The sequence below is a fragment of the Phocoena phocoena genome, chromosome 9 (genome assembly GCF_963924675.1).
Source record: "Phocoena phocoena chromosome 9, mPhoPho1.1, whole genome shotgun sequence".
Lineage (NCBI taxonomy): Eukaryota > Metazoa > Chordata > Mammalia > Artiodactyla > Phocoenidae > Phocoena > Phocoena phocoena.
Genome location: NC_089227.1, coordinates 25,290,971 through 25,318,884, shown reverse-complemented (window position 1 = coordinate 25,318,884; position 27,914 = coordinate 25,290,971). Strand labels below are relative to the sequence as shown.

Here is a 27,914-nt window from a genome sequence, read left to right as displayed (position 1 = left end):
CAGTTTTAGATTTATTGTAGATACCAAGTGTTCCTTTCACTCACACACACACACACACACACACACACACACACACACACACACTGTATTTTTCATGATAGAGTTACCCATGTTATAAGAAATGCATATTTAGCAAAATAGTGTGTCTAGGTTATCTAAATCTTTGGCTTACTTATGTTATTTTTTACCCAACTATAAGAACACTGTGGGTGGTTTATTATATAACAAAAAAAGGAGCAGTTTGGCATTGATGGGATATTTATAGCAAGTGGAACAGTTTTGAAATACATGGTCTTATTACTTCAAATTTATTAATAACTATTTATATATCAACACAATTGAAATGGTCAGTTTGTTAGATCTTGTGATATTTTTATTTTTTCCCAGGTCCACAGGGCAGAACTATGTCTCTGATTTCCTTGGGTTAAAAATAAAATTATTTCTTAAAAATAGTGGCATAGGCAGAGAATTGCTTTAGGACAAGGGCCCCAAAGGGTACAGGCTTCTCACTCTCCCTCTCCTCCTTTCATTCCCATACTATTCCAGCTCTTTTCCATTCCCATTTCTTTTCTGTGTATCTCCTATTATTAAAAAAATTTGTTTTTAATTAAATTTTATTGGAGTATAGATGATTTACAATGTTATTTACTGCTGTACAGCAAAGTGAATCAGTTATACATATACGTATATCCACTCTTTTTTAGATTCTTTCCCATATAGGTCATTACAGGGTATTGAGTAGAGTTCCCTGTACTATACAGTAGGTTCTTATGTAGAAAACAAACTTATGGTTACTAAGGGGGAAAGGGGGAGTGGAATGGGTAAATTGGGAGATTGGCATTGACATATACACACTACAATATTCCTTTTTTGCTCTAGTCTCTATGATAATTGCTAGTGGGATAATTCAAGATGGATGTGGAAGGAAGATGTCTGTTTTAATACTCTCTTTTTACTAATAGCAGGAAGTTCACACATTCTTTTTTTTTTTTTTTTTTTTTGTGGTACGCGGGCCTCTCACTGTTGTGGCCTCTCCCGTTGAGGAGCACAGGCTCCGGACGTGCAGGCTCAGGGGCCATGGCTCACGGGCCCAGCCTTTCCGTGGCATGTGGGATCTTCCCGGACCGGGGCACGAACCCGCGTCCCCTGCATCGGCAGGCGGACTCTCAACCACTGCGCCACCAGGGAAGCCCCACACATTCTTTTCTGACAGAGGACTTACTACATGAGATATAGGAAGGAAGGACAGTCTTTGTAAGACCTATTGTAATATTTCTTAGCTATCACTTTGGCTCCATTATGACAACCAGTAAAAAGGCAAATTCTCTCTGTAGCATTTAAAACAATTAAATAGACAACTATGCAGACTTGACACTTTGTACTCAACTGCTGCACTTTACAATAGATGAAACGGTGTAATTTATGGTGTTCTCAATTTGATGTTCCTCAAATGCATGCAAAATGAAATGGATTACCATCTCTCTTTCTTTCTTCTTCTTCTTTTTAAAATAGTTTCCTGAACTATGCTATATACTCTTTTGAAAGCCATCCTACAGGCAAATCTAACCTCAAAAGGAGCAATATTGGACTTCCCTGGTGGCGCAGTGGTTGAGAGTCCTCCTGCGGATGCAGGGGACACGGTTTCGTGCCCCGGTCCGGGAAGATCCCACATGCCGCCGAGCGGCTAGGCCCGTGAGCCATGGCTGCTGAGCCTGCGCGTCCGGAGCCTGTGCTCCGTAACGGGAGAGGCCACAACAGTGAGAGGCCCGCGTACTGCAAAAAAAAAAAAGGAACAATATTAATTGCATGGCGAGTATTCTTCTCTCAAATTTAGTGAAAACTTGAGTATTTTATATTATTTGCCTTTAGAATTTGGGCTATTTCTGTACAGTAAAGTGAAGTAGAAGATATAAAAGATTATCTCAACTACTCAATAAAATATTTGCATTTGCCTCAATTTTTAGAGATCTCATATAGAATTCTCCAAAGTACACTGAGCCGGCAGACATCATCAAACAGTTGGGAACATATACTGCTATTTGACTCTGTACTGAGTTATTGTAGAGGTAGAGAAGGATTACAAGACTTCATTTTTTTCCTATGAAATTCAGTGTCCACTTGAGAGATTTAGAATTACAAGGTGTGCGTTATACAGATTTAAAAAAATTTCTTTAAAGTATTAACTTGCATTTAAAAGTTCTTCTACTGGGCTTCCCTGGTGGCGCAGTGGTTGAGAGTCCGCCTGCCGATGCAGGGGACACGGGTTCGTGCCCCAGTCTGGGAAGATCCCACATGCCGCGGAGCGGCTGGGCCCGTGAGCCATGGCCGCTGAGCCTGCGCGTCCGGAGCCTGTCCTCCGCAACGGGAGAGGCCACAACAGTGAGAGGCCCGCATAACGCATAAAAAAAAAAAAAAAAAAAAAAAAAAAAAAAAAGTTCTTCTACTTGTTGAAAAGTGAGTGCTGTTTATAGATGCATGGGTCCAGCAGTTCGTTTTTTTCTGATGTGGATTTTGGAGGGAAGAGGAAATTTAGTAAGTAAATTATTTACTCTGCATGCATTAAGTAAAGATAATTGGGCGTTTTAAAAAACAATAGTGCAATTACATTTTATTTCAATACATTTTCTATTTATTCAGTAAATATCTGTGTGCCTGTTATATGCAAGGCACTGTAATACTGTAATATTGAGGATTCAGTGATGAATGAGAGTAAAAGTATATCCATCTAATCATGAAAGTCTACAGAAAAATAAACACAAAGCACAATTAAAGTGCTTTGGAATTTAGTGGATAGAAGAGGACAGTTTTAGTTTGGGAGCTTGTGAAGGTGACATTAGAGTAGTTGGGAAATTTATTCACAATGGAGGTGGAGGATTAATTTCAGGGAGAGGTTATAGAGCCAAAGCAGAATGTGGAAAAGGACAGTCGACACACATGGAAATGTGTGAGGTTGGTGGAAGTAAAATGGCTTAGAAAAGTGGAAGCTACAAGGCTGGGCTGTTAAACTTCTCTCAACTTGAAGTTTTCCCATCTATGAAAAGTGAGCACTAGTTTTTCTGATGACTGAATGGGAGAGTGAATGTTAAATACCTTTGGCAAGAAGTTTGGCATGAAATAAGGTCTCAGTGCATTCAGCTCTCAGGTATGTATTGGGAAAAACACTGAGATACCATTATTTTACAAAGGATTGAAGGAGGGATATGATGAAGAAATTGATGGCATGGACCATCATGGATGACTGAGGAGATGGTTTGCCAACAAGAAGAAGGAACACAGAGGGTTAGTGCTATGGGCAGGGAAGATTTTAAGTTTAGTTTTATAGATATCTTGAAAAAGAAGGCTGGAAAATCAAAAGGGAGTGATCTAGAAAATTGTAATTAAGGCAGAAATGGAGCTCAAATGTAGGAATTATGTATGTACAGGTGGCAATTGCAGTCATGAGATATTGACGTTTTGGGGTTGTAGGAGCTTAGAGAAACACAGGGTTTCAAAAGGCAGTGGAAAATTGGGAGACGGGAGAGAGCAGAGAGATAGGAAGGAGCTTTGTTGCATGCGTTGACTGCATACCCAGTCTCTGGAGCTTCTCATCATTCTTCTCTATGAATACCATCCATTCACACTCTCCTGACTATATCATGCTCAAGTCCTAACCTGCTAATCCTCTGTTACCACTTGACACATGAAGTCAGGGAGTTACATTTCTAACAAGCAGAGTAAGTATGTTCCTGACATCACAAGTTGCAAAATCCAGAGCATATTCTCATGGAAACAGTGTACCTGTTAGTTCAGTTCTGTTGTATCTATATAACCTGATATACATTGATTCAACTTTTTTTGAGCTGCTCAGATATTGTAGTGTATATTTATTTCCAAGAGAAAGATTTTCAAACGAACTGTAAACTTTCTGAGAGCAATCCATTTTATTTCAGTGATTTTTAGAATTTTTACTTTTAGAAATTATATTTTTATTCAAGTGATTTAAATGTGGGATATGTGTTCAGGCCACTTTCTTCATTTAGTCTTCCAGAATATTCTTTTATGAGATTATTAGCCTACAAACCCCCAAAATGATGAGAAATTTGAAATTTGGCAATACAGTATTTTCACATTTTCCTAGAAATATTGTAACAGCATTTTTGGTTCCATAAGAAAAATGTTTAGAAAATAAGTGTTGTGTATAAATATAATACTGTAACATTTTAATGAATATTTTTGGTAGTCTTTGTTATTTAGAATTAGTAGAGATCTTAAAGTTTTCAGGCCCTTCAGTTCACCTTTCCTTGTCCATCTTTCCCACCTGCTGGTATCTGCCCCATATTCATCTGAATGCCTTTTTTCTCCCATCTCACCCTCTTTAGCCTAGTACTGGTGGAGAAATTCACACAGTCATGCTGATTAGTACTGATGAAAACTGGTGACCCCCAGTATAGGGCTTGTCCTTAAATACTCTCCAGTCATTGTTCTTCTGAAACGTCCAACTTTTCTTTTCAACTACCCTGCCTTAATACCTCCTGCCTATCTTTGAACTGATGACTCTGTCTACTTTATTACAAAAAAGAAAAAAAATAGAGACCGATAAGTAGAACTGTCTCCAGTTTTTGATCGAGTTTTTTAGCTATTTTCATTTACTTAAAACCGTTTACGTTTTCCCTTCGATCTCCATGGAAGAAGTAACCTACTTTCCAGCCATGGATTAGGATTCTCCTGTGTTCTGCTTATTTCTTCACTCATCCTTCACTCGATCATGTTTGGAATATAGAGGTGAGCAAGAAAAAGCTGCAGGAATCTAGTCTTTTGAAGGCCCTTGCCCTGTCAGTAAGTTGCATGTTCTCTCCTGAGATTTCTCTGTGATGTCTCCTCTCCGTCCTTTCTCCTTTTGCATGGAACCATGCCTATATCTCTCCGATTATAAAACAAAAAGGAGCACTCACTCCTTGTTCTCCCTTTTTTCCTAGGTTCCACACTTCTCTCACTGTCCTCACATATAAGATAGATAAATTTCTCTCACCTTGTTTGATGACTCTCTCTGGATATTCTTACCTTCCCTGGCTTTTGTGATACCATTGTTCTTGGATTCCCTTCTTTCTTGCCACTGCTCAGATTCCCGTCTCTTTTTTCAGTGTTATTTTCCGGAGTTCTAGCTGCTGTGTATTTTCTTTCTCCCTTTATAAACTCTCCTTTGGGAGTCATACACTGATTTACCTTTGTCCTTTGAAACTACCTGATCTTTAAATGCTATGGAAACGTCTGAGAGCTTCAAATCTATGTATGTTCAATTGCCTACTGGGTTTCTATACGTGAATCTTTCAAAAACATCTCTACCTGAACCAATAAAAACGAACTCATCAATACCCCTCTAAATCGTTCTTCCTCTTATACTTACTATAACAGAATGTCCTAACATTGTCTAACTGAGGAACTCCGTGAGTCATCTGCGAATCCTTTCTCCCATTCACTATTTAAATCTAGTAGTACATGAAATCCTGTCATCCATCCTTCAGAGTTTTGTTGAGCTGGTTTCTTCTACTTGGTCTCCCTTTTGTCTCCCTCTCTACTCTCGCTACTACTGAGCTAGTTTGAACCCTCATTTCTTCCATCTTATCTAGCCCCTCCCTCCTCACTCTTTGTTCTCCCTCTAAGCCACCATCCACTTGGCTATCAGAGAAATTATTTTATCATGTTCATATACCGTTAATCTTGTTACTCGCTAACTTCACATTTTCCATTATTTCTCCATTATTTTGAGGATACAATATAAATGCTTCAGAATGTTATTTAAGACCCTGGGTCTGGCCAACTATTTGCCAGAATTTCTTCCTGACCATTCCTGCCCCCATTCCATACATTTGATGAACAACCTTGGACTCTGGCCACGCAGACTACTTGTGGTTGCTGACAATGCCACGTTTTAAATTCTCCCTGCCTTCGTTGTTTCTTCCTTCCCTTCTCGATTTTCTTAAATTCCACTTGTCCTTCAAATCTCACTTTAAGTAGCTACTAGTCGAAAGCCTCCTCTATCCACCTCCCCACACAACTATCTAATAAACTTTAAGTGACTCTTCTGATTCCTGAAGCATGTCCTAGAGATGGGATTCAGGATGGGCTAAATATGGTTACATAGCCTATTGAATATTTTAAGCTGAAGGTGTTGGGGAAGTGGCATCTTCAGGAAGGACTTTGTGACCTTCCCCTCATGTGAGCGTTGCTTCCCTATACCTGGGAGAAAGGAGCATCCTTATCTCTGAAGACATGGGGCAGAAAGAGAAATGTGAATGAATGGTCTCTGTTAAGTTTCCCCCAGTTTGCTATACTTAGCTCATATTCTTTGTCCCATCATATCTTTCTGTTCTTCATCAAACCTAGCATAAAGACACTCAGGTTTAACCATTTTTTTTGGGGGGGGGGCAGGTCTTCATTTCCTTTTGAAGCCTCCCGTGTCATGTAAAACTTGAATCAATTTGTATGCATTTCACTTATTAGTCTGTCTTTTGTTACAGGTTCTCAGTCAAGAATTTAGAAAGGTAGAAGAAAAGATACTTTTTCCTCCCCTACACCACCTCATTCTTGTTCTCTTCTGCCTCTTTCCTGTCAGACCCAGTTTTAAACCTAACCAAACTGTAACACATATATCTTTCGTTTCTGCCCTGCCAGCTTTTAGTATCTTCTCCAGCAGATACTAGTTCTTGTTGAGTGGGCTGACAAAGAAGAAACAACAAATTCTTCCTCATGGAGTGCTATGTTCATTTCTTATTATCTGAAAAGACTATATATCCTCTGTAACTTTCTCCAAAATATTATAGTGCCTTCTGGAGACATTTAATAAAATAGTGCTTAGTGATTATGCATATGTGGTTGACAATTTACCTAGAAAGAGAAAGACTGATAGAGAATTTGCCCATATGAATATTGTCCCTTATGTAATTTTTCACTTTCATGATCAGTGAGATCTTCGCTTATTTCCTAGCCATTATAATCTTCTAATTCCAGGTTTGAAAGGCAGAGTGCTTATGTATTTTAGGAAAAGCAGGTAATACCGCATGTCTATAAAAAATAATCTTTGTTCCTATACTATTTTTTTTTTGTGGTACGTGGACCTATCACTGAGACCAGTCTTCTCTGCCCCACTGACAAGCTGTTAAGAACATAGTATAGGGGGCTTCCCTGGTGGCGCAGTGGTTGAGAGTCCGCCTGCCGATGCAGGGGACACGGGTTTGTGTCCCGGTCCGGGAAGATCCCACATGCGGCGGAGTGGCTGGGCCCGTGAGCCATGGCTGCTGAGCCTGCGCGTCCGGAGCCTGTGCTCCGCAACAGGAGGGGCCACAACAGTGAGAGGCCCGCGTACCGCAAAAAAAAAAAAAAGACAAGGCTGACAGACGGGAGCCAGGGGGCTCGGTTCAGGGTGAATGCTCACTGGACAGAGCCAGCGCTGCGGTGGGGAAACTGGCTTCAGTCCTTGAATTACAGCTTACTCTCTTATGACAGAAGAGTTAACCTGTTTAAAAAAATTTTTTTATTGAAGTATAGTTGATTTACAATGTTGTGTTAATTTCTGCCGTACAGTGAGGTGACTCAGTTATATATATCCTTTTTCATATTCTTTTACATTATGATTTATCACAGGACACTGAATATAGTTTCCTGTGCTACACAGTAGGACCTCCGCTGTCTATCCATCCTGTATAGTATAATAGTTTGCACCTGCTAATCCCAAACTTCCAATCCTTCTCTCCCCCCACCTCCACTCCCCCTTGGCAGCCACGAGTCTGTTCTCTATGCCTTTGAGTCTGTTTCTATATTGTAGATATGTTCATTTGAGAGTTTATGTTCACTGTCGAACATATCTAAGAGTTACCTTTTAAATGTATAAATTATTTGTATGCTACTGCAGTATACTGAGACTAAATAAATCACAATGTCAATAAAGAAAAAAGAGGGAAAACATTTAGTATTTATAAAATCCAAAGAACAGAATAAATAAGCAATGATAGATACACATACCATATATATGTAGAGAGAAGTTCAAATTCAAATCATTTCCTATCCTTATTAGTGTTTTCTTATATTTGCATGGACAGAAAAGAACACACACTTTAGGTCTTTTTGAAACATGAGGATGAATAAATGAAATATATGAAGGGATTGCAAATTAAATTTAATTTATTAGAATGGGGAAAATTGTGTGGTATTTGGTAATCGCTAATGACAGGAAAAATAAGATAGACCATCAGTTTAGAATTTTCTAAAATGTTCTGACATCCATAGCTTGTATTTTAAGATCTCCATTACGTTAAAGTATATACAGTTGTCCCTTGAACAACATGGGTTTAAACTTCGTGAGTCTATTTATAGTAGATTGTTTTCCAGTTAATGTACAGTACTACATGATCCATCATTGGTTTAATCTGTGGATGCCAAACCACGGATGTGGAGGGCTGACTGTAAAGTTATTTGCGGATTTTCAGCTGCCTGGGGCTTTGCACTCCTAACCCCCCACATTGTTCAAGGCTCACCTTTACATGAAAAGGATTTGAACTGCAACCTTCAATCATAATTTTAATGCTCAAAACCATTTCTTTAAAACTTAAGCCTTGATCCAGTAATTCCAAATCTAAGAGTCTAGCTAAGGAAATGAAATACTTTTAAGCTTAATGTGTACTGAGATATTTGTTGCAGTGAAATTTTTAGCAGTCAAAGCTGATGACATTCTAGTTATCTTTTTAAAAAGGGGGATGGTCAAGTATATTATGGGATTTAGAGATAAGGGAATATTAAGTGGCCATTAAAGTACAGTGTTTATAAAATATCTGTAATGACATGGAAGGGTATTTATCATGTGACTGATGGAAAAAAAGATATGTGAATTTTACATAATATGTGCTTGACCTTGTGAAAGAATTTTAAAAAACTTGAAGGGAATACATCAAAATGTTAAGTGATTATCCTTGGGTATTGGAATTATAAGAAATTTAAAAATATTTGTCACTTTCTGGCAGTTTTCAAATAGTCTACATTTAGCACACCCTTAGTATTATATTACAAAGGCTTGTAAACTAAAGGGTAAAGTTTAGTTTAGAATATTCCATTTAGTAACTTTTTTTAATGGAATTTTCGTAAAAATTAAGCAAACGTTTACCCTCATTTGTCATTTTTCTCTTTTTGAGTTGGGGATATTTTAGCATCCTAAGAGGTTGCCCCTAAAGGTTCATTGGTCTTGTCACTTAAAAGTGGGCTGGAGGGGTGGGTAGGTATAGTAGGAGCTGCGAAGGAGGAGAAAGACTTAAAGGTAATTTAATGAATTATCTGCGGATAATCTTTGCATATAGAATGTCAGTCTGTGGCCTTACTTTGTGAGAGATCTGATAGAACATTCTCTTCTCTGATTTCTGCAGCATCAAGTCATGGGTGGATAAGATGCAGGAAGACCTTGTCACCCTGGCAAAAACTGCAAGTGGAGTCAACCAGCTTGTTGATGTGAGTAAAGTCTCCCAAAACTTACTAATCATTTCTTTATTTTGCATGCAGTTCTTTCCTCTAAGAAACTGTCTTTCTATATTATAAATAGGACAGTTTTTCATGTGAATCTGATAGTGAAATTCTGAGAGGGACTTTTGGTGCTGCCAGTTACTGCCATTCCTAACAATTAGTGAGGTGTTCTCACTGCACTTTACAGTTTGTATACAGCCTTCCCTTACATGAGTTCATATGATACATAGTCATCCCTAAAATTCAAATTGGGGTGTCCTGTTTCCTCCCATCTTCAGAGGATATTAGGATCTTTTGTATAGTGGTGACTTTAAGCCCTGTGAGGGATTCTTTTGAGTATCCTCAGTGGGAACATATCTTCACTCTTTGAGGGTAGATTTTATTTTCAAAAGCAGTTTACAATGTTTATAGCCATGCCTAGAGGCTAGAGTGAATCACTGAGATGGGTCGTACAGACTTTTGTGCAAGGAAAGGAGACACTATGAAAGATGGTTTTTCTTATGATTTATGAAATGACTATGAATGTCACTCTAAAATGATTTTTGATAATAATAGCAACATGGAAATATTTGTGTAACATCTTAAATCGATCATTTTCCTTGGGTAAGAGCATGTACATATATAGCTTCCGTAATATTTATTAAATTTTAAGCATCATTTCTTTAGAGTCTCACTGCTTTCATTTCAGTGTAAGTAATCTAACAATTTGAAAGTACCTTCATGTTGTGTTGTTAGTGATGCAGTGAGGTGTTTTGTTTTCCAAAAATGTGGTGGATCAATGAGGTGAAATGGTATAAAAGTGGTTTCATGTATGATCTGTGAATATTTATTGTATGAATATTTATATGTGAATATTCCTCTCTGGGAGAAACTAGAATGAATGGTTACCCTGTGTATTAATAGGAATTCATAAAGAAACCTTACTAAGCGTATACTTCAAAATATTATTCCTGAATCTCTTCATAACACAATTGTAGGTTTCAAACCGAGTATATGTTGAGTAAATTTCAATATTTATGAGATGACATAAGGAATATATTTTGAAATGAAAAGTGTTCTTTCTGAATAACAATGATCGAATTAATTCTAATGAACAGTTACTGAGCACGCAGCATGTCCCAGGCACTGTGCAGGCTACCAGGGGTTGACAGAGACACAGTTCCTCTCCTCAGAGAACTGACATGCTAGTAATCAAAATCTCCATTTTTGAAGGTGCAAAGATGCCTGAAGGCTACTGTTAGCTGATGTTTGGGATCTGCAATGATTCACTGTGGGAAAATAAATTAGAATATGAAAGTGTGTAGGGTAATAAGTAAGCCTCCATGAAAGTGATGGCATTTGTGGAATGAGAAAAAAAGAAAAGAGAATTGACAGATTCTGGTTAAAAGTTATGTAACTCTTTTTATTGACAGATTGAAATTAAAAGTAAACTGCTTTTGGGAGCTCTTCTTTACTCCTCAGTGTTTTATCAGCCTCAAAAACCACTTTCTTGGCTGAACTCTTTTTTTACTTTTGGTGTTAATATGTGAACCCTCTCTTGCCAAATCTGCGTTTTTCAATGAGTCCTTAAGAAAAAAAGTCTCACCTGATGTCCATTATGCTTTATGAGTTGTAGATGACTAAGAAGAGTGTAAATATTGATGGCATGATTAAATGGCCTTGTGTAAATTATGATAACAAAATAGAATGGACAGGATGGAAGAAAATCCCCACAATGCTGCTTTTATGAGGCATTGTACCTCATTACAGTGATAGAAAAAATACAAATAAAAGAATTATATGTATGTAACAAGGGAGGGAAAGAGGAATTTATTGCTGGAAGAAGAATTTAAGTATTAGGGGACAAGAAGATAGATAAATGTGTCCATATGCCTCTTTCCTTTTGCCCAGAGAGAAGGTGGTCCATGATGGGGGCAAAAGAGGTGCATTTCTTTTTTTTTTAATTAAAAAAATTTTTTTTGGGCTGCATTGGGTCTTCATTGCTGTGCAGGCTTTCTCTAGTTGTGGTGAGCGGGGGCTACTCTTCGTTGTGGTGCATGGGCTTCTCATTGCAGTGGCCTCTCGTTGCAAAGCATGGGCTCTAGGCACGGGGACTTCAGTAGTTGCAGCACACGGGCTCAGTAGTTGTGGCACACGGGCCACAGAGCGCACGGGTTTCAGTAGTTGCAGTGTGTGGGTCCAGTAGTTGTGGAGCGTAGACTCAGTAGTTGTGGTGCACGGGCTTAGTAGTTGTGGTGCATGGGCCTAGTTCCTCCACGGCATGCGAGATCTTCCTGGAGCCGGGATCAAACCCATGTCCCCTGCACTGGCAGGAGGATTCTTAACCACTGCACCACCAGGGAAGTCCCAGTGGTGCATTTCTTTTTGGCCACAGGAACTTAAAGCGCAGACTAGCTGAAGGATGCCAGAGTTGAGAGTGAAATTTGTGTTGAGACTAAGGGTGTTAGATGCATGGTAAGGATCAAAAGTTCAAAAAATAGAGGAATTTAGCAGGTTTGGGGTTGAAATTCAATATTTAAAAAATGATGATTCCCAAATTATTGAATGTAGTTTTTACTGGCATCACAGGGCACATCTCGCTTTTTACCTGCGGGCTCAGCTGCAATGAGGGAACATAGCTAAAATTGGACATCTTTGCAATTTTATGAAAATTACTTTGGGTATCATAAAATATTAGCCCAGGGAAGTCTGATAAATAGTATTGAATAAAAGCAGTACCTTAACTTTAAAAATTAGAGATTTTGCCCAGGTACCTGATTAACTTCTGTTAAAGATCAGGAATGAATAGGCTTATGTAGTACTATTAGCCCTGATACATTCAAGTTTTAAGATATCTTTTATTGGATTTTTCCATTTCTAATCACATATTGGGAGAATGCATGTCCTTCAATTGCATATGATCATCCACAAAGTAGATTAAATAATTGAGGAAAGAGGGGCTTCTCTGGTGGCACAGTGGTTAAGAATCTGCCTGCCAATGCAGGGGACACGGGTTCGAGCCCTGGTCCAGGAAGATCCCACATGCTGCGGGGCAGCTAAGCCCGTGCACCATGACTACTGAGCCTGAGCTCTAGAGCCCACGAGCCACAACTACTGAGTCCGCGTGCCACAACTACTGAAGCCCCCACGCCTAGAGCCCAGGCTCTGCAATGAGAGGCCACTGCAATGAGAAACCTGTGCACCGTAACGAAGAGTAGTCCCCGCTCACCCCAACTAAAGAAAGCCCGCTTGCAACAGCGAAGACCCAAGGAGGCCAAAAATAAATAAACAAACAAATAAATAAATTTATTTTAAAAATTGAAAGAAAAAATAAAATTAGGAGAAAGAGATAATGCATTATACTTTTCCTTAGTATAGTACTTAATATATTAGAACCTTTTAAATACAACTGAGGACTACTTTTTTTTTTTCTAAATTAGTTCAAGTGTCCAAGCACTGTCCTAAGCCCTTTACATCCATTATCTTATTAATCCTCAGGATAACCTTGTGAAGTGAATTTCATCATCATTAATATGCAGGAAGAAATTATTTGCAAGGTTAAATTTTTGTTCTAGGGTATACAACTACTAAATGGGATATAACTCCAACCATGAAAAGAGTCTTGTTATGCTTTAGAATATATGTTAATATTTTACCTTTTTATATTACCACTTGTATTTTGAGAAGGTGAGCAGATCTTCAGTTCGGTACAAGGTTAATATATCTGGTTATGCTACTGCTCTTTTTATAAAAGATATAAAGAAGAAGTGAAAGCTCTGCCACCAAGTATTTACTCATGAACATTTCCATTTGAGTTTCTTTAAAAAAGAAAAATGTAGAAGGAAATTCTATGATGTAAATTTACATGCAGAATTTAACAACTTCCATTATTGTTCATGTGCACAGAAATGGTTTTGTGTGTATTTCAGTTGAAAGAATTGCTGCGAATTGTACACGAGGTTTTTCCTGATTTTTGTCTTCATGGTCTTCTAACTGAAGAAAATATACATTATTTTTTATAGAATGTTATAACATATCCTTTTAAAAAATATTAAAGACTATTATACCAGTAGTTCTTAGAGTTGATAGCTTTGTGATCTAGCCAAGATGTTTATTTATTAACCTCATGGTGTTGCTGACATAGTTGACGTAATCCATGTAAAATATTTATTGACCTATAATCAGAACTCAACAAATGTCATTCATTTGTTATATTAATTGAGGGTATAGTATTATATTAGTTGGAGATACAGGTGGAACCAATGTAACAAAGACGTAAGGTAACCGTGTATTTTTCTCTCCATCTTGCGCCCATTCTGGTGGTCAGAACTTATTCTCATGGCCACATCTTAACTGGAAAGGAGTCAGAGAAATGGAGTCTTTAGCTGGCTAATGATACGCCTACTCTCTCACAGTGGAAGAGGGCAGAACAAAGAGTGGAGGACAATTAGTCTTCCACTGATAGGTACTATTTTTTGAAGAGCTATATCTAAAAATGTATTAAAGACACATTAATAGAAAATGCAAGGTATATATGTATATTTAAACATAATCAAGAATGAAATCATAGATCAAGAAAAAAAGACCCCCAGATTATGAAACATATATGTATTTTTAAACAATTTGAATTATAGAAATTTTTGGAGACATTGTATTACTTTTGTTTATATTTTATTGAATAAAATTTGACATCATGTAAATTGAAGTTGCACATCATGTTACTTTGATACATTTACATTTTTTAATATGGTGGCCATTGTAATGATATTTATCACATTACATACTTATAGTACAGTATTATTGTCTGTGTTCAGTAAACCATACATTAAATCCGTATCACTATTTTAGTATTTGTTACAAGTTTGTACCCTTAAATGCTATTAGTTTTATCCCACTGTCCCCTCTCCCCTGGTAACCTCTGCTTTACTCTGTTGTTGTTTTTTTACATGTTTGATTTTTTTTAGATTCCACACATAAGTGATATCGTACAGTACTTTCCTTTCTCTGTCTGGCTTATCTTACTTAATGTATGTGCTCAAGGTCCATCCATGTTGTTGAAAATGGCAGAATATTCTTCTTTCTCATGGTTGAATAATATTTTATTGTATATATATACTACATCTTTTTTTTTTTTTTTTTTTTTTCCCGTACCCGGGCCTCTCACTGTTGTGGCCTTTCCTGTTGCGGAGCACAGGCTCTGGACGCGCAGGCTCAGCAGCCATGGCTCACGGGTCTAGCCACTCCGCGGCATGTGGGATCTTCCCGGACCGGGACACGAACCCGTGTCCCCTGCATCGGCAGGCGGACTCTCAAGCACTGCGCCACCAGGGAAGCCCTATACTACATCTTTTTATTCATTCATCCGCTGATGGGCATTTGGGTTGTTTTCATTTCTTGGCTATTGTGAATAGTGCTGCAAATAAACATGAAGGTACATATGTCTCATCAGACTCCTATTTTCTTTCCTTTGGGTATATCCCCAGAAGCAGAATTGCTGGATCATATGGTAGGTCTATTTTTAAGTTTTTGAGGAACCTCCATATTATTTTCCATAGTTTTTGGACTACTTTACTTCCCACCAGTACTGTGTAAGGATTACTTTTTCACCAGTACGTGCCAGCACTTGTTGTCTCTTGTCTACTTGATGATAGCCATTCTAACAGGTGTGAGGTGATAGCTTGTGATTTTTATTTGCATTTTCCTGATGATTAGTAAGGTTAAGCATCTTATCATGTGCCTGTTGCTCATTTTGATGACCTCTTTGGAAAAAATTTCTATTCTACCCTTTTCTTCCATTGGATTATTGTTGTTATTGTTGTGTTAATATGCAAAATATATTTTAAAACTAACCCCTTTCTGATATTTAGTTTGCCAGTTTTTCTCCCATTCTGTAGGCTACCTTTTCATTTTAATTGTTTTTTTTTGGTTGCTGTGCAGAAGCTTTTGAATTTGATGTAGTCCCATTTGATGATTTTTGCTTTTGTTGTTTGTGCTTTTGGCGCTGTGCCCAAAGAATCATTGCCAAGACCAATATCAGTGAGCCTTTTGCCTATGTTTTCTAGGATTTTTATGGTATCGGGTCTTAGTTTAAGTCTTTGTTCCATTTCGAGTTAATTTTTGTGAATGGTGTGAGATAGAGGTCCAGTTTCAATGTCCTGCATGTGTTTTTTTCAGTTTTCCCAGCATCATTGATTGAAGAGACTAACCTTTCCCCCTTGGGTGTTCTTGGCTCTCTTGTTGAATATTAGTTGATCGTATGTACCGGGATTTAATTCTGGGCTGTCTATTCTGTTACAGTGGTCTATGTGTTTATTTTTGTGCCAGTACCATACTGTTTTTCATTACCATGGCTTTGTAGTATAGTTTGAAAGCAGCAAGTGTGATACTTCCAGTTTTGTTCTTTGTTCTCAGGATTGATTTGGCTATTTGGGGTCTTTTGTGGTTCCAAACACATTTTAGGATTATTTCTTCTACTTCTGTAAAGAATGCGTTTGGTATTTTGATGGCAATTGTCTTGAATCTAAAGATGGCTTTGGTTAGTATGGCCATTTTAACAATATTAATTCTCCCGTTCCATGAACACAGGATGTTTTCCCATTTGTTTATGTCTTCTCCAATTGCTTTCAGTAAAGTGAAGGCATTTTATTACTTTGAGACACACACACACACAAACACAAACTTTTTTAGCTATTGTGCTGGCAAGTGGAGAGGATGATAATCATATGTTAATAAATAGATGACATTTTAGAAATTAAAGTGGTCTTAATATTCTTGGAAACAAGGTTAAGTTCATAAAACATTCACTAGCAACCATTTTTTCCTTTAATACATTAATAAATTATTTCATGATAAAGTTATACCAAAATTTCAATGACCAGGTATTCTAAATTAATGGTTTCTATAACAATAAGAATTTGCTTTATGCAAAAGGTTTCTAAAAATAAATTGATGAATAGAAACTGCTCTTTATTTTTTCTATAAAATGCCTTGCTGAATCTGCAAAAAGTTATATTAAAAGGAAATAGAACTTTGCAAATATGTCAGAAATCCTCAGTTGCTGCACTTGATTGACTCTGCCCTGGGGAAAGCAAACCACAACTGTGGAAGCAAATTACAATCATCCGGGAGGTTAGTTGTCTCCTTTGTGTGCTATTTTATTCACACTTCTGCCTTTCCCTTTAGGAATCCAAGACTTTCTTGTAGACTCCTTTTTATTACAAAAGGAAGGGATTGATAGTTATTTCCACTTGGTTATTTAAGTCTTTGGTTACTCTTTGAGCCTTGGAGCAGAACATATTTGGTATTAGGAAGCCGATGTGAAGACCGTATTTTGGGAAGAGGTAGAGTTTCTCCTCATTCCAAATAGGTCTCTTATTCCTGGCAGGGGACAGGTGGGGACAGGGGACTAGCAGAACCTGGACTGAGGTGAGGCACATGATACACTGAAGGTGAAGAATTTAAGGAGGTGCACTTGTTCTGAGGGTCATAAACTTGCACGATCCTTAGAGTGAGTTAGGGGCTCCTAAAATTTTGTGCTCTCGCTACCTCACTTGCCTCACCCTCGTCCTACCCCTGAGGCCCAGGGACAGGAAAGGCCTAACTTACTCTGTATCTTCTGCTCCCCATGGCTGAATGCAGAGACATTTGCAGCCTTTGGACATCACACAAATTACAGGCTACATTTTCTTTCCTGTAACTTTCCCCCCAATGTATAATGTCACGTGTTTCTTACAGCCTTGTTTGATGTTTTGTAAGTTTCCCAGATTCCTCTTATGCCCCTGTAAGGTACAATGGCTATTCTTCCAGTGTTAGCAATATATGCATTTTGAAATCTCACCCACGTTCTCTGACATTGGTCCATACTTCCCCTTCTATTTCAATTTTAATGTGCTGTGTCTTCTTATAATGAAGGATGTTAGGGAAATCCAAACTTTTTGTTAACAGAGACTATTGTATCCCTCTTGTTACCTAAGAGAGTTGAAATGATGCTTGTCACCTTGTTATTATAAGACTATCATCTTCTTTATTTTAGTTGTTTTTTTAATTTTTAAATTTTATTTTATTTTATTTTTATACAGCAGGTTCTTATTAGTCATCAATTTTATACATGTCAGTGTATACATGTCAGTCCCAATCGCCCAATTCATCACACCACCATCCCCCCGCCCCCCACGGCTTTCCCCCCTTGGTGTCCATACGTTTGTTCTCTACATCTGTGTCTCAACTTCTGCCCTGCAAACCGGTTCATCTGTACCATTTTTCTAGGTTCCACATACATGCGTTAATATACGATATTTGTTTTTCTTTTTCTGACTTACTTCGCTCTGTATGACAGTCTCTAGATCCATCCATGTCTCAACAAATGACTCAATTTTGTTCCTTTTTATGGCTGGGTAATATTCCACTGCATATATGTACCACAACTTCTTTATCCATTCATCTGTCGATGGGCATTTAGGTTGCTTCCATGACCTGGCTACTGTAAATAGTGCTGCAATGAACATTGGGGTACATGTCTCTTTTTGAATTATGGTTTTCTCTGGGTATATGCGCAGTAGTGGGATTGCTGGGTCATATGGTAATTCTATTTTTAGTTTCTTAAGGAACCTCCATACTGTTCTCCATAGTGGCTGTATCAATTTACCTTCCCAGCAACAGTGCAAGAGGGTTCCCTTTTCTCCACACCCTCTCCAGCATTTGTTGTTTGTAGATTTTCTGATAATGCCCTTTCTAACTGGCGTGAGGTGATACCACATTGTAGTTTTTTTTTTTTTTTTTGCGGTACGCGGGCCTTTCACCACTGTGGCCTCTCCCGTCACGGAGCACAGGCTCTCGACGCGCAGGCCCAGCGGCCACAGCCCACGGGCCCAGCCGCTCCGCGGCATGTGGGATCCTCCCAGACCAGGGCTCGAACCCGTTTCCCCCGCATTAGCAGGCAGACCCTCAACCACTGCGCCACCAGGGAAGCCCTGCTTTTCAATATTGTCCTATTCCTTGTATTGCACACATTCAGATTTCTTTCTCTCCTTATTAATGCACATTTCATTTGAAGCGTGGCTGTAATACCATCTTTCACCATGTTTTTGACTATCGTAATCCATGTGATTTAATTTCCTCTGAATTCTGACAGCACAATTTTCTATACGTCTAATACTCTTCCTCATATTGATCATTACCTTATTTTGTGTATTTATTATTAGAATCTAATTGTCATTTAGGTGTTGTGTTTTTATTTCATTATGTAACTGCATAGGTCCTTACATAGCCTCGTTTGTTTTTGGTTCAGAATAGATATTTATTTTAAAATACAAGGAAGCCCTCGTTAAAGTAAGCATTCACATTCCTAGAAAAGCCTGACATAGTACCAGTGTCACTGTCCATTCAGTCATTCATGCCATCAGTATTTACTGAGTGCTCACTGCATGCCAGGCACTATACTATGTGCTGGACTGTACCAGTGAACAAAATGGGCAAAAGTCTCTGTCTTCTTGACACTAACATTGTGGTTAAGAGAAGTAAGAAATACATAATAAACATGATACTTATATGTTAGATGATCTTTGCATATGCTTAAAGGTAGCAAAATAGAAATCTGAAGCCATAAAAATTTCAAAGGTAGTATGGTGGGGGAGGGAGGTCCAAGAGGGAGGGAATGTATGTGTATGTGTAGCTGATTCACTTCATTGTACAGCAGAAACTAACACAGCATTGTAAAGCAAGTATACCCCAATTAAAAAAAAAAAGCAAAAAAAGAACTAGGTTATTGGGAAAAGAAAAAAAAGGAGGGGGGCTGTAATTTACCTAAAATGAAGTTGTAGACTATCAAATTTGATTTTTTTTTTTTTTTTTTTTTTTGCGGTACACGGGCCTCTCACTGTTGTGGCCTCCCCCGTTGCGGAGCACAGGCTCCGGACGTGCAGGCTCAGCAGCCATGGCTCACGGGCCCAGCTGCTCCGCGGCATGTGGGATCTTCCTGGACTGGGGCACAAACCCGTGTCCCCTGCATCGGCAGGCGGACTCTCAACCACTGCACCACCAGGGAAGCCCAAATTTGATTCTTTTAATGATATTAATATAATGCCTTTCATCTTATGAGTGCTTATATCTTCATAAATTTACGCAAACTATTGGATTAATATATTTCAGCAGTTGGTGTTGGCATTCCTTTTTTACCCAACTGTGTTAGCTGACGTAACTGACAGTATAATAGAACTAATGCATTTTAAAAGCTTGACTTTTGTTTAAGAGAGTGCATTATTCACTTTTTTAATCAAAGGGTAAGAGGAGAGAGTTTGAAGAGCTTAGGGGTTAACTAGGAAATACTGCATATTTTTTATGGCAAAGTTCACTTTTTAAAATTCAGCTAATTTTCAAAGGAGGAAGGTAGGTGTTTTTTTTCTTTGTTTTTTGGTAAAATATATTCCTATATCAATTCAGATTTAGTGTCACTAGTTACTCTTTACCTTAGATAAAGGAGTCTTCCCATATCTCAACATCTCTCTGTGTTGGCCAGCTTAGATGATGATGAGATTTATGGTAAATTAAAAGAAAGACCTTACTTTTGAATCGTAAAATTTCTTAAGGGAACTTTCATCCTTGAAAGTGACCAAGAAAGAAAATTATATCATACTTTTGTGTTAATGCATCTTTTAGAAACAAGACTTTCTAAGTTGCTAGGGAACATGTATTTCAAAAGCCCATGGAACACTTAATAAAGAAAAAAAACCCCAAAAAATAAACCATCCCACATTGCAAAGTTCAACTAAAAGTAAAACTGATTTTGTGAATATCTAAAGCGGTTGAGGAGACAGTGAATCTCTTTTCCTGCCTGTGTTAGTATTGAAGTTATATGAATTTAGCCAATAAAGATAGTGAAGTTAGAATGATGATGAGACTTATATTGTAACATTTTCTCTTAATCCCGCCTTTCATTACTATGAGGTGGAATCATATTTATTCACCCAATTCATATATATTTTTGTACAGTGTGCCATCTATGCTTTATATTTTTAGCTCTTCTGTCTAAAATTTCTTTTCAGAATCCTATACAATTATGAAGGTTATAATGGGAGTCTTGAGATAATTTCATTATATCATAAAGTCTAACGGAAATTGTACATTTCTCACGCTAGAGCTCAGTTTTCATTTCAGTGAAGTGAATCTGGCGACTAATGAAATGGACATGCAAAGTAGTAATAAATAATGTTAATCACAACTTACAAAAAATGCTTCTTAGCATTTTTAGTTTTTGGCAGAGTGAATCACTTGGGGAGTGTATCATAGAACTACCTGTAAAAGAAAAATAAAGGTAGTACATTTAAGGGAACTCAGGAAGAGCCTGGGTTTCAGCAAGAATTAAAGGCATTTAGAAGATAGTTTGGGCAGTGGGAGGGAAGGTCTGGAGCTAAGGCAGCCCCAAAGGCTGAGTATTGTTTGCCTCTCAGCTGGGGGCTCTTCACAGCTAACTCACTGTGTTAGTTTTCTCTTGTTAGTGTGACAAATTACTATATATTTATTGGCATAACACAGATTTATTATGTTACAATGCTATAGATCAGAAGTCCTTTCCTTGACTCATGGCCCCTTTCCTCCCTCTTGAAAGCCAGCTACACGGGCTGATTTCTTCTCACGTTGCCATCTCTCTGGTTTTCTCTTGCATGGTTACATTTTCCTCTTCCATTTTTAGGACCTTTGTGATTACATTGTACTCACCAGGACAATACAGGAAAATCTCTTTAAGTGCAGCTGATTAGCAAAACTTCTGCAAACTTAATTCCCCTTTGCCTTGTAATAACATAGTCACAGGTTCTAGAGATTAGGATGTATCTTTGGAAGGTCACTATTCTACCTACCACAGCCATCACTTATGTCACTCAATAGTATCTGAAGACTGTTTTCCTCCTTTCCTCTTTTCACTTTTGATGCTGCTTCTGCCCTTGATCCATCCAACTTGTCATGCTATGGTGAGAGAATCTGATTGGTTCAATATATTATCCTTGTTTATATGGATCCTTTGTACCTGACTCCTCACAGGCCATTAATTCAGAAATTAGCTGCTTCAAGGTCTGATGTGCCCTGATGCAATTAGGTAGGGGCCAAGGGCAAGGTCTTACATTAGAATATTGCTACCGATTTGTAAGGAAACTCCTGTTTCATCAGGGACTGTCCAAGGAGAAATGTCCTTCAGAAAGATGGCAGAGGTCTTGCTGGCTTGTCCAGGACAAGTTCCATTGGAGGGAAGTAAATGTAAAAGCACTGAGGGAAGGGGCTGTCAAAATTTTCATATTTAAAGTTTAATATGCAGAAATTTGACTTTGTTTCTCTTTAGGGCACTTAACTTACCATGGGCTGCCATTCTCTCTCCCAGGAGGGGAAAAAAATTAGTCTCAGCATTTCAAGGTTAGTCTCTTTCAGTTTAAAACAGCCTCTTGTGGTCAATTATGTATTCAATAAATTCTAAGTTCCAACTCTCTTTCAGTATTCTCTGATTTTCTTAACTTTTCTCCTGGGCATCTGGGTGTAAGGGGAAACTTATGTGGCAAGATATCTGGTGTATTTGCTCTCTTCTGTTCTCTCGATATGGTTATTAATGTAATTGCTGCTAAGAACTCGGCCAGTCTCTCCAGCCTGTGTAGGGCGCCTCAGCTCTGGATGATTGATTGTCACCATCGTCTTTCAGCTGGACCTCTGCTTCCCACTGTCCATCTCTGTCTCTGCATTAGGATCTCCCTGAACCTGCACCGAGACGGTCTCCTAGCAGACATACTGATCCTTAATTCTCAGCTACCTTTCTTGTTCATCCGAAGGGGCTTTCCTATTTCTTTACATTCTGCTGAAGCCAAGGAAGGTCCTGGGCCTACAGTGGCACTGCAGACTCCCTTTACCTAAACATGACACATTATCATGTGACCTGCTGCTCTAGGCAGTGGTTTGCTCCTGAATGATGTGAAATGGGATTTAAACTCCCTCCACTCTGATATTCCAAAGCCTGAAACCTACTTTTCTCACTAATACAATTGGTTAATTAAAGATATTTTTTAGATTTCTTAAAGTGAGTAAATGATGTGTGTGAAACACCTCAGAGTAGCTGCCTGAATGTGATTGCTAATATAATCGTCTAGGTCATCCAAAACTTGGAAGCCTGTCTAGCTTTTAGTAAACACCTCTGGTGTATTGGTATTATTTCATGGCGTAATTCCATGGTGTAATACTAAGTATTATGACTTCTGAAACATTTCTTTAGGTATGTTTACTAAGCGATTATATCAATGAGTGATGTCACTTTTTAGATATTACATATGAAGTAATTTCTAAGTGTATTATTCTGAAAAACCATGGACTTATATAGAGCCAAGAGACTTAGAAAGAAGTTTTCAGTGAAAAGGGTAGGGAAACCATAGTCTGTTTTCATCACAGCAAAACTTGGCCTGTGAATTTAGTAGTGAAAGAACATTAAAGCCAGTTAATTAAGATTGTAGGAAAGAAGGAATGTACAAGCAACAGGTATTCTTTTTGTCAAAACTAGTGTCAAGGGTGGCAGTGAGAAGGTTTGAACTATACAAAAAAATTAAAGCATATTAATATACAGTCAGGAGGAAAAAGATCCTGTCTTGAATTCTCTTTATGTGCTGCGTTCTTTCTAGTAGAAGAAATGGAAGCCAATGTCACATAGCGTGTGAGGAGTTGACATGTGATTTGAGTTGAGCTCTATCTGGTGCCAGAAACTCATATTATTTCCACCATGCTCTTTTTCTTGCAGGAAAAACATAGGGTAAAATGGTAAAGCAGGTAATTAATTTTTTAAAAAGGAAAAGAAGCTAGGAAGAGGGAAAGAAAAGATGCTTTAGACTCTTTAAAATATTCATGTTAACATGCTAAATATTGGAGAAATGTGGTTTATTTTAGTGGTGGAAAGAATTATAAATATCTGTAAATTATGGAAATATATCATCTTAAACATCCACGTGAAACCTTCTACTCTGAAAATTGTTTACTGAACATACACCAGGAGACTTTTTGAGAGCCTTCACAGTATCTCATGCAACAAAAAAAATACTGCATTCTTTGAAACCAGAAGCAAGGTCCAGTTCTTTTGGTGGGGGCAGTTATATGGTTCTAATTCATTTTTATTACAAAGAAAACATTTCAAATGTGGTTTTATACATAAAAAAGTAAACGGTAGGATATTTACATTGGGGATCTAGACTTAAGCTTCCTTTCCTTTATTTATTATAGTTTATTTGCAACCTAGACCTTAGTTTTTATTTTCTACGCATTTAAAAATTACAATATAAACAGAATTTGTGAGAATATTCTGTATCTGAGAAAAATACACATACTTGAACTAAAATAGTTTCTTCTGATTTATAATTCATTCATTCTTTATAGCACCTGTAATGTGTCTGGCATACATAGATAATGACTAATAAATGCCATTAACTGTAGTATATAATGCGAAATAGAGATTGTGCGTCCTGAACTAATCTTTACCAACTCTCAATTCTATTTGAGTTCCTATACCACAGGAAGGAGGTTAGACTTCAGACAGAAATGGACAAGATATTAATGGTACAAAGCACAACTGCCTTTCACACCAATTAGCTATATCCGTTTTGCTGCAAAGAACTAAATATCCTGGATCAGTTAAAGTGATGTTGAGGTTTGTCTGTTTGTACTCCAAAATCAATTAATCTATTCAGGAGTACATGTTCCTGGATGGCATTTTAGGCTGAAATGAAAGAGGCAGCCTTGGGTTGGAGGGAGTTCTTCATGGATAACCTGGGACTTTAAAAATAGGACTCAATAATCTACTCATCAGTAGAAGAAAGCAGAAGCAATCCAGTAATATGCAGGAATCCTGAATGAAACTAAATATAGGAATTTTATATGGCTAAGTTATTGTGCCTTGAATAATTGGAATGAAAACCTGCAAGGTCAAAATTCAAACAAATGTGAGAAAAGCCTCACGGTTTGAAAAGGATAATTTTAGCAGTAAGAGTTTGATTGAAATCTTAAACTATTGATTAGTTTATTAATTTAATTATAGTTAATTGTTTTTAATTTATTAATTAAAATATTGGTTGTTTTAATCACTTAAATAAAAATGTATAACTTCATGTAAAACCAAAATACTTAAAAAAATAAATATTAGCATATGTATTTGTGAACTTTTTATTTATTTATTTTTTTTGCGGTACGCGGGCCTCTCACTGTTGTGACCTCTCCCGTTGCGGAGCACAGGCTCCGGACGCGCAGGCTCAGCGGCCATGGCTCACGGGCCCAGACCTTCCGCGGCATGTGGGATCTTCCCGGACCGGGGCACGAACCCGTGTCCTCTGCATCGACAGGCGGACTCTCGACCACTGCGCCACCAGGGATGCCCTTTGTGAACTTCTAAAGCCAGTGTTCACCAGCAGCATCCGTGCTCAGCTGGGAACAGGCTGTAGAACCTGTTGGTAGTAACACAGAATGCTGGCGTTATGCCAGTAAAAAGCAGGGTTGAACTGGTTCCTACTTATGCCTGGTTTCACTTCTCATAAGACGGTAGAAACCTGCCAGTCCCTGGCTTTCAAAGATGGTTTAGTCATGCATGTGCAGCCCATCTGTTGGATGCATAAGGGATTTCCTTCTCAGCTCAGCCCTCCAGTCACAAACACAGTCACTGTTTTTTTTTTTTTTTCTCCCTCCTTTCTTTGATTCTTCCTCTCTTGCCAGGAGAGTACAAGCTCGGTAAACCAGGTACATCTTATTGCCACTCTGGGGAATTCCTTCCATAAACACTGACGTGAGCCAGAAACGTAGTTATTTTCCTATTGCTGTCTAGCTTACTTTCAGTATAGTTTTATTTGGTGAGTTAAAAAAAATTTCAATTTCATAATAAAAATGTTTATACTATTACAGCTTTAGCCAAACTTTAATGTAGAGCTCAGTGACCTTCCTCTTCTCTGTGAAATGAAGCTCCCTGGGTCACCAGGATGAACCTGAGCAGGGGAAGGGTTTCATTCTCCGTGTCTCTCTTTCTGGTCATAAAGCTTAGCAGCATAGTTTTTAGCCTCAGTGATTGCAGCGAGGGAAAAAGTGCAAGTCTCCCTCATCACAGTATCGCATTCCCCTTCCCCCGACCTTTGTTCGTTGCACACATCCTCCAGGTTTGACCTCCTGTGCTTAAATTCTTCTGTTTTCTAGAATGGCCTCCCTCTTTCTTTAAAATGCTGAAGGCAGTTAATACCAGGTTTTGAGGTTGGGGGTACAACTTCAGGTCACAAAATTGCATACACAAACCACTGTGGTACAAGATGTTTTACAGCCTGTTAACATGACACACTATTTTGGTGAGGTTGTGGTCTTACAGCAAATTGATATTTATATATATATTTCGGACACACCTAAACTCAGAAAAGATCAAGATGAAGAAAGGAAAGGGGTTGCCTTTCAAATCAGTTGTTTATGGTTTTAAATATATTCTAATGAGCATTTAGGAGCCAAATAAGCAATTATTGTTCTTATTAATTTTATTTTCCCTCCATATAGATTTATGAGAAATACCAAGATTTGTATACCGTGGAACCAAATAACGCACGCCAGCTGGTGGAAATTGCAGCCAGGGATATTGAGAAACTTCTGAGCAACAGATCCAAAGCCCTGGTGGTGAGTTTAAATTGTATCTGCTCATTTTATTATTTTCCATTACTCATTTATTATTTATCTTTCATGTTTTATTTGGAGGTTTTCTTTAGTATGCTTTCTTTTCCTGAGAAACTGTGTTCAGTGTTATGTTCATAAAAGATGAACTGTGAACACCAAATAATGAATTAGCTTATATCAGTTTATTTTTTTATATTAGGTGATTTAAATACAGAGAAACCGTAATTTAATTGGTACATACATCTTTTTATACATATGTAAGTTATGATGCATAATAATCATGTTTAAATAGATCATACAATGTAAAACCCATGAATATTGCCAGCATCCTTAAAACTGCCTTTGTAGTACTTTCCTATCTCATCACCCTGCCTCCCTGCCAGGGGTAGCCAATACGCTAGACATTTCATTACTCATTTCTTTGCTCTCTAAAAGTAGCTGTACCTCACATAAATGTTTTGCTAAACATGTGTTAGCTTGCTTGTTTATCAGCTTTATTAAAATCACATTATGCTATTATGTAGTCTTCAGCCACTTGCATTCTTCTGTCAACATTATGTTTGCATGATTTATCTAGATGTTTGTGCTTAGCTTTAATTCATTTTTATTCATGGTAAAATACTATCTTCTGAGGATATATCTTAATTTATTCATTTATTCTCTGCTGGTAAATTATTATTTGGATTGTTTCCAAATAGGTGCTACCATGAACAGGGTGGCTACATTTTCTTGGAACAAGTCTCCTGGTACACATGTGCAAGAATATCTGTAGGGTCAGTACGTGACAGTAGAATTGCCTGACTGTAGGGTATTCACAAAATCACCTTTATACAAGTATGACAATGATTTTCCCAAATAGTTGCATCAATTTAGACCTCCACTAGCAGTATTTGAGTCCGCATTGGTCCATATTCTGGCCGATAAGTGGCAATATCAGACTTCTTAATTATAGGTAACCAAATGGGTACCAAATGGTACCTCTGCTTATTACTAATGAGGTGGACATCTTGTTTTATATTCACTGACCATTCTTGTTTCCTTATCAGTGATATATCTCTTCATACCTTTGCACATTTTAATTGTTTAAATTGATTTGTAAGTTATCTGTTCTTGATGGTAATTTATTTAAGTTACATGTGATGCAAATATCTTTTTCAAGTTTGTGACTTGTCTTTTCATTGTCTTTATGGTATATTTTGATAAAGTAAGTTCTCAATTTTGATGCAAAGTCAACTTTAAAAAAATTATTAGTATTTTGGGGTGTGTTTTGTTTAAGAAAGGCTTCCCTACCCTGAGGTTATAAATATTTTTTAAGTATTCTAAAAGGTTCCATTTCTTTCAGATTTATTTAACCCACCTGTAGCTAATATTAGTACATAGTTTTTAAAAATAATTTTATAAATTCATTTATTTATTTTTGGCGGCTTTGGTTCTTCCTTGCTATGCGCGGCTTTCTTTAGTTATGGCAAGTGGGGGCTACTCTGTTGTAGTGCGTGGGCTTCTCATTGTGGTGGCTTCTCTCGTTGCGGAGCATGGGCTCTAGGGTGCGTGGGCTTCAGTAGTTGTGGCACACGGGCTCAGTAGTTGTGGCTCACAGGCTCTAGAGCACAGGCTCAGTAGTTGTGGTGCATGGGTTTAGTTGCTCCAGGGCATGTGAGATCTTCCTGGACCAGGCCTCGAACCCATGTCCCCTGCATTGGCAGGCAGATTCTTAACCACTGAGCTACCAGGGAAGCCTTAATATATAGTTTTAAGTTGCAATACAAATTAAATTTTTTTCTAATCAGTCTTCCTGGGGCCATTTATTA

General features: G+C 37.9%; 1 protein-coding gene across 7 annotated transcripts in view; it reads left to right on the top strand.

Annotated features, from left to right (window-relative positions):
* Positions 1-27,914, top strand: part of CACNA2D1 (calcium voltage-gated channel auxiliary subunit alpha2delta 1) — a 504,876-nt gene that overhangs the window by 75,741 nt on the left and 401,221 nt on the right. For all 7 annotated transcript variants that reach the window (XM_065883782.1, XM_065883785.1, XM_065883783.1 and 4 more), the window contains exons 2-3: positions 9,390-9,471; positions 25,993-26,109. In XM_065883782.1, coding sequence (XP_065739854.1) covers positions 9,390-9,471; positions 25,993-26,109 — 199 coding nt within the window. The remainder of the gene's footprint in view (positions 1-9,389; positions 9,472-25,992; positions 26,110-27,914) is intronic.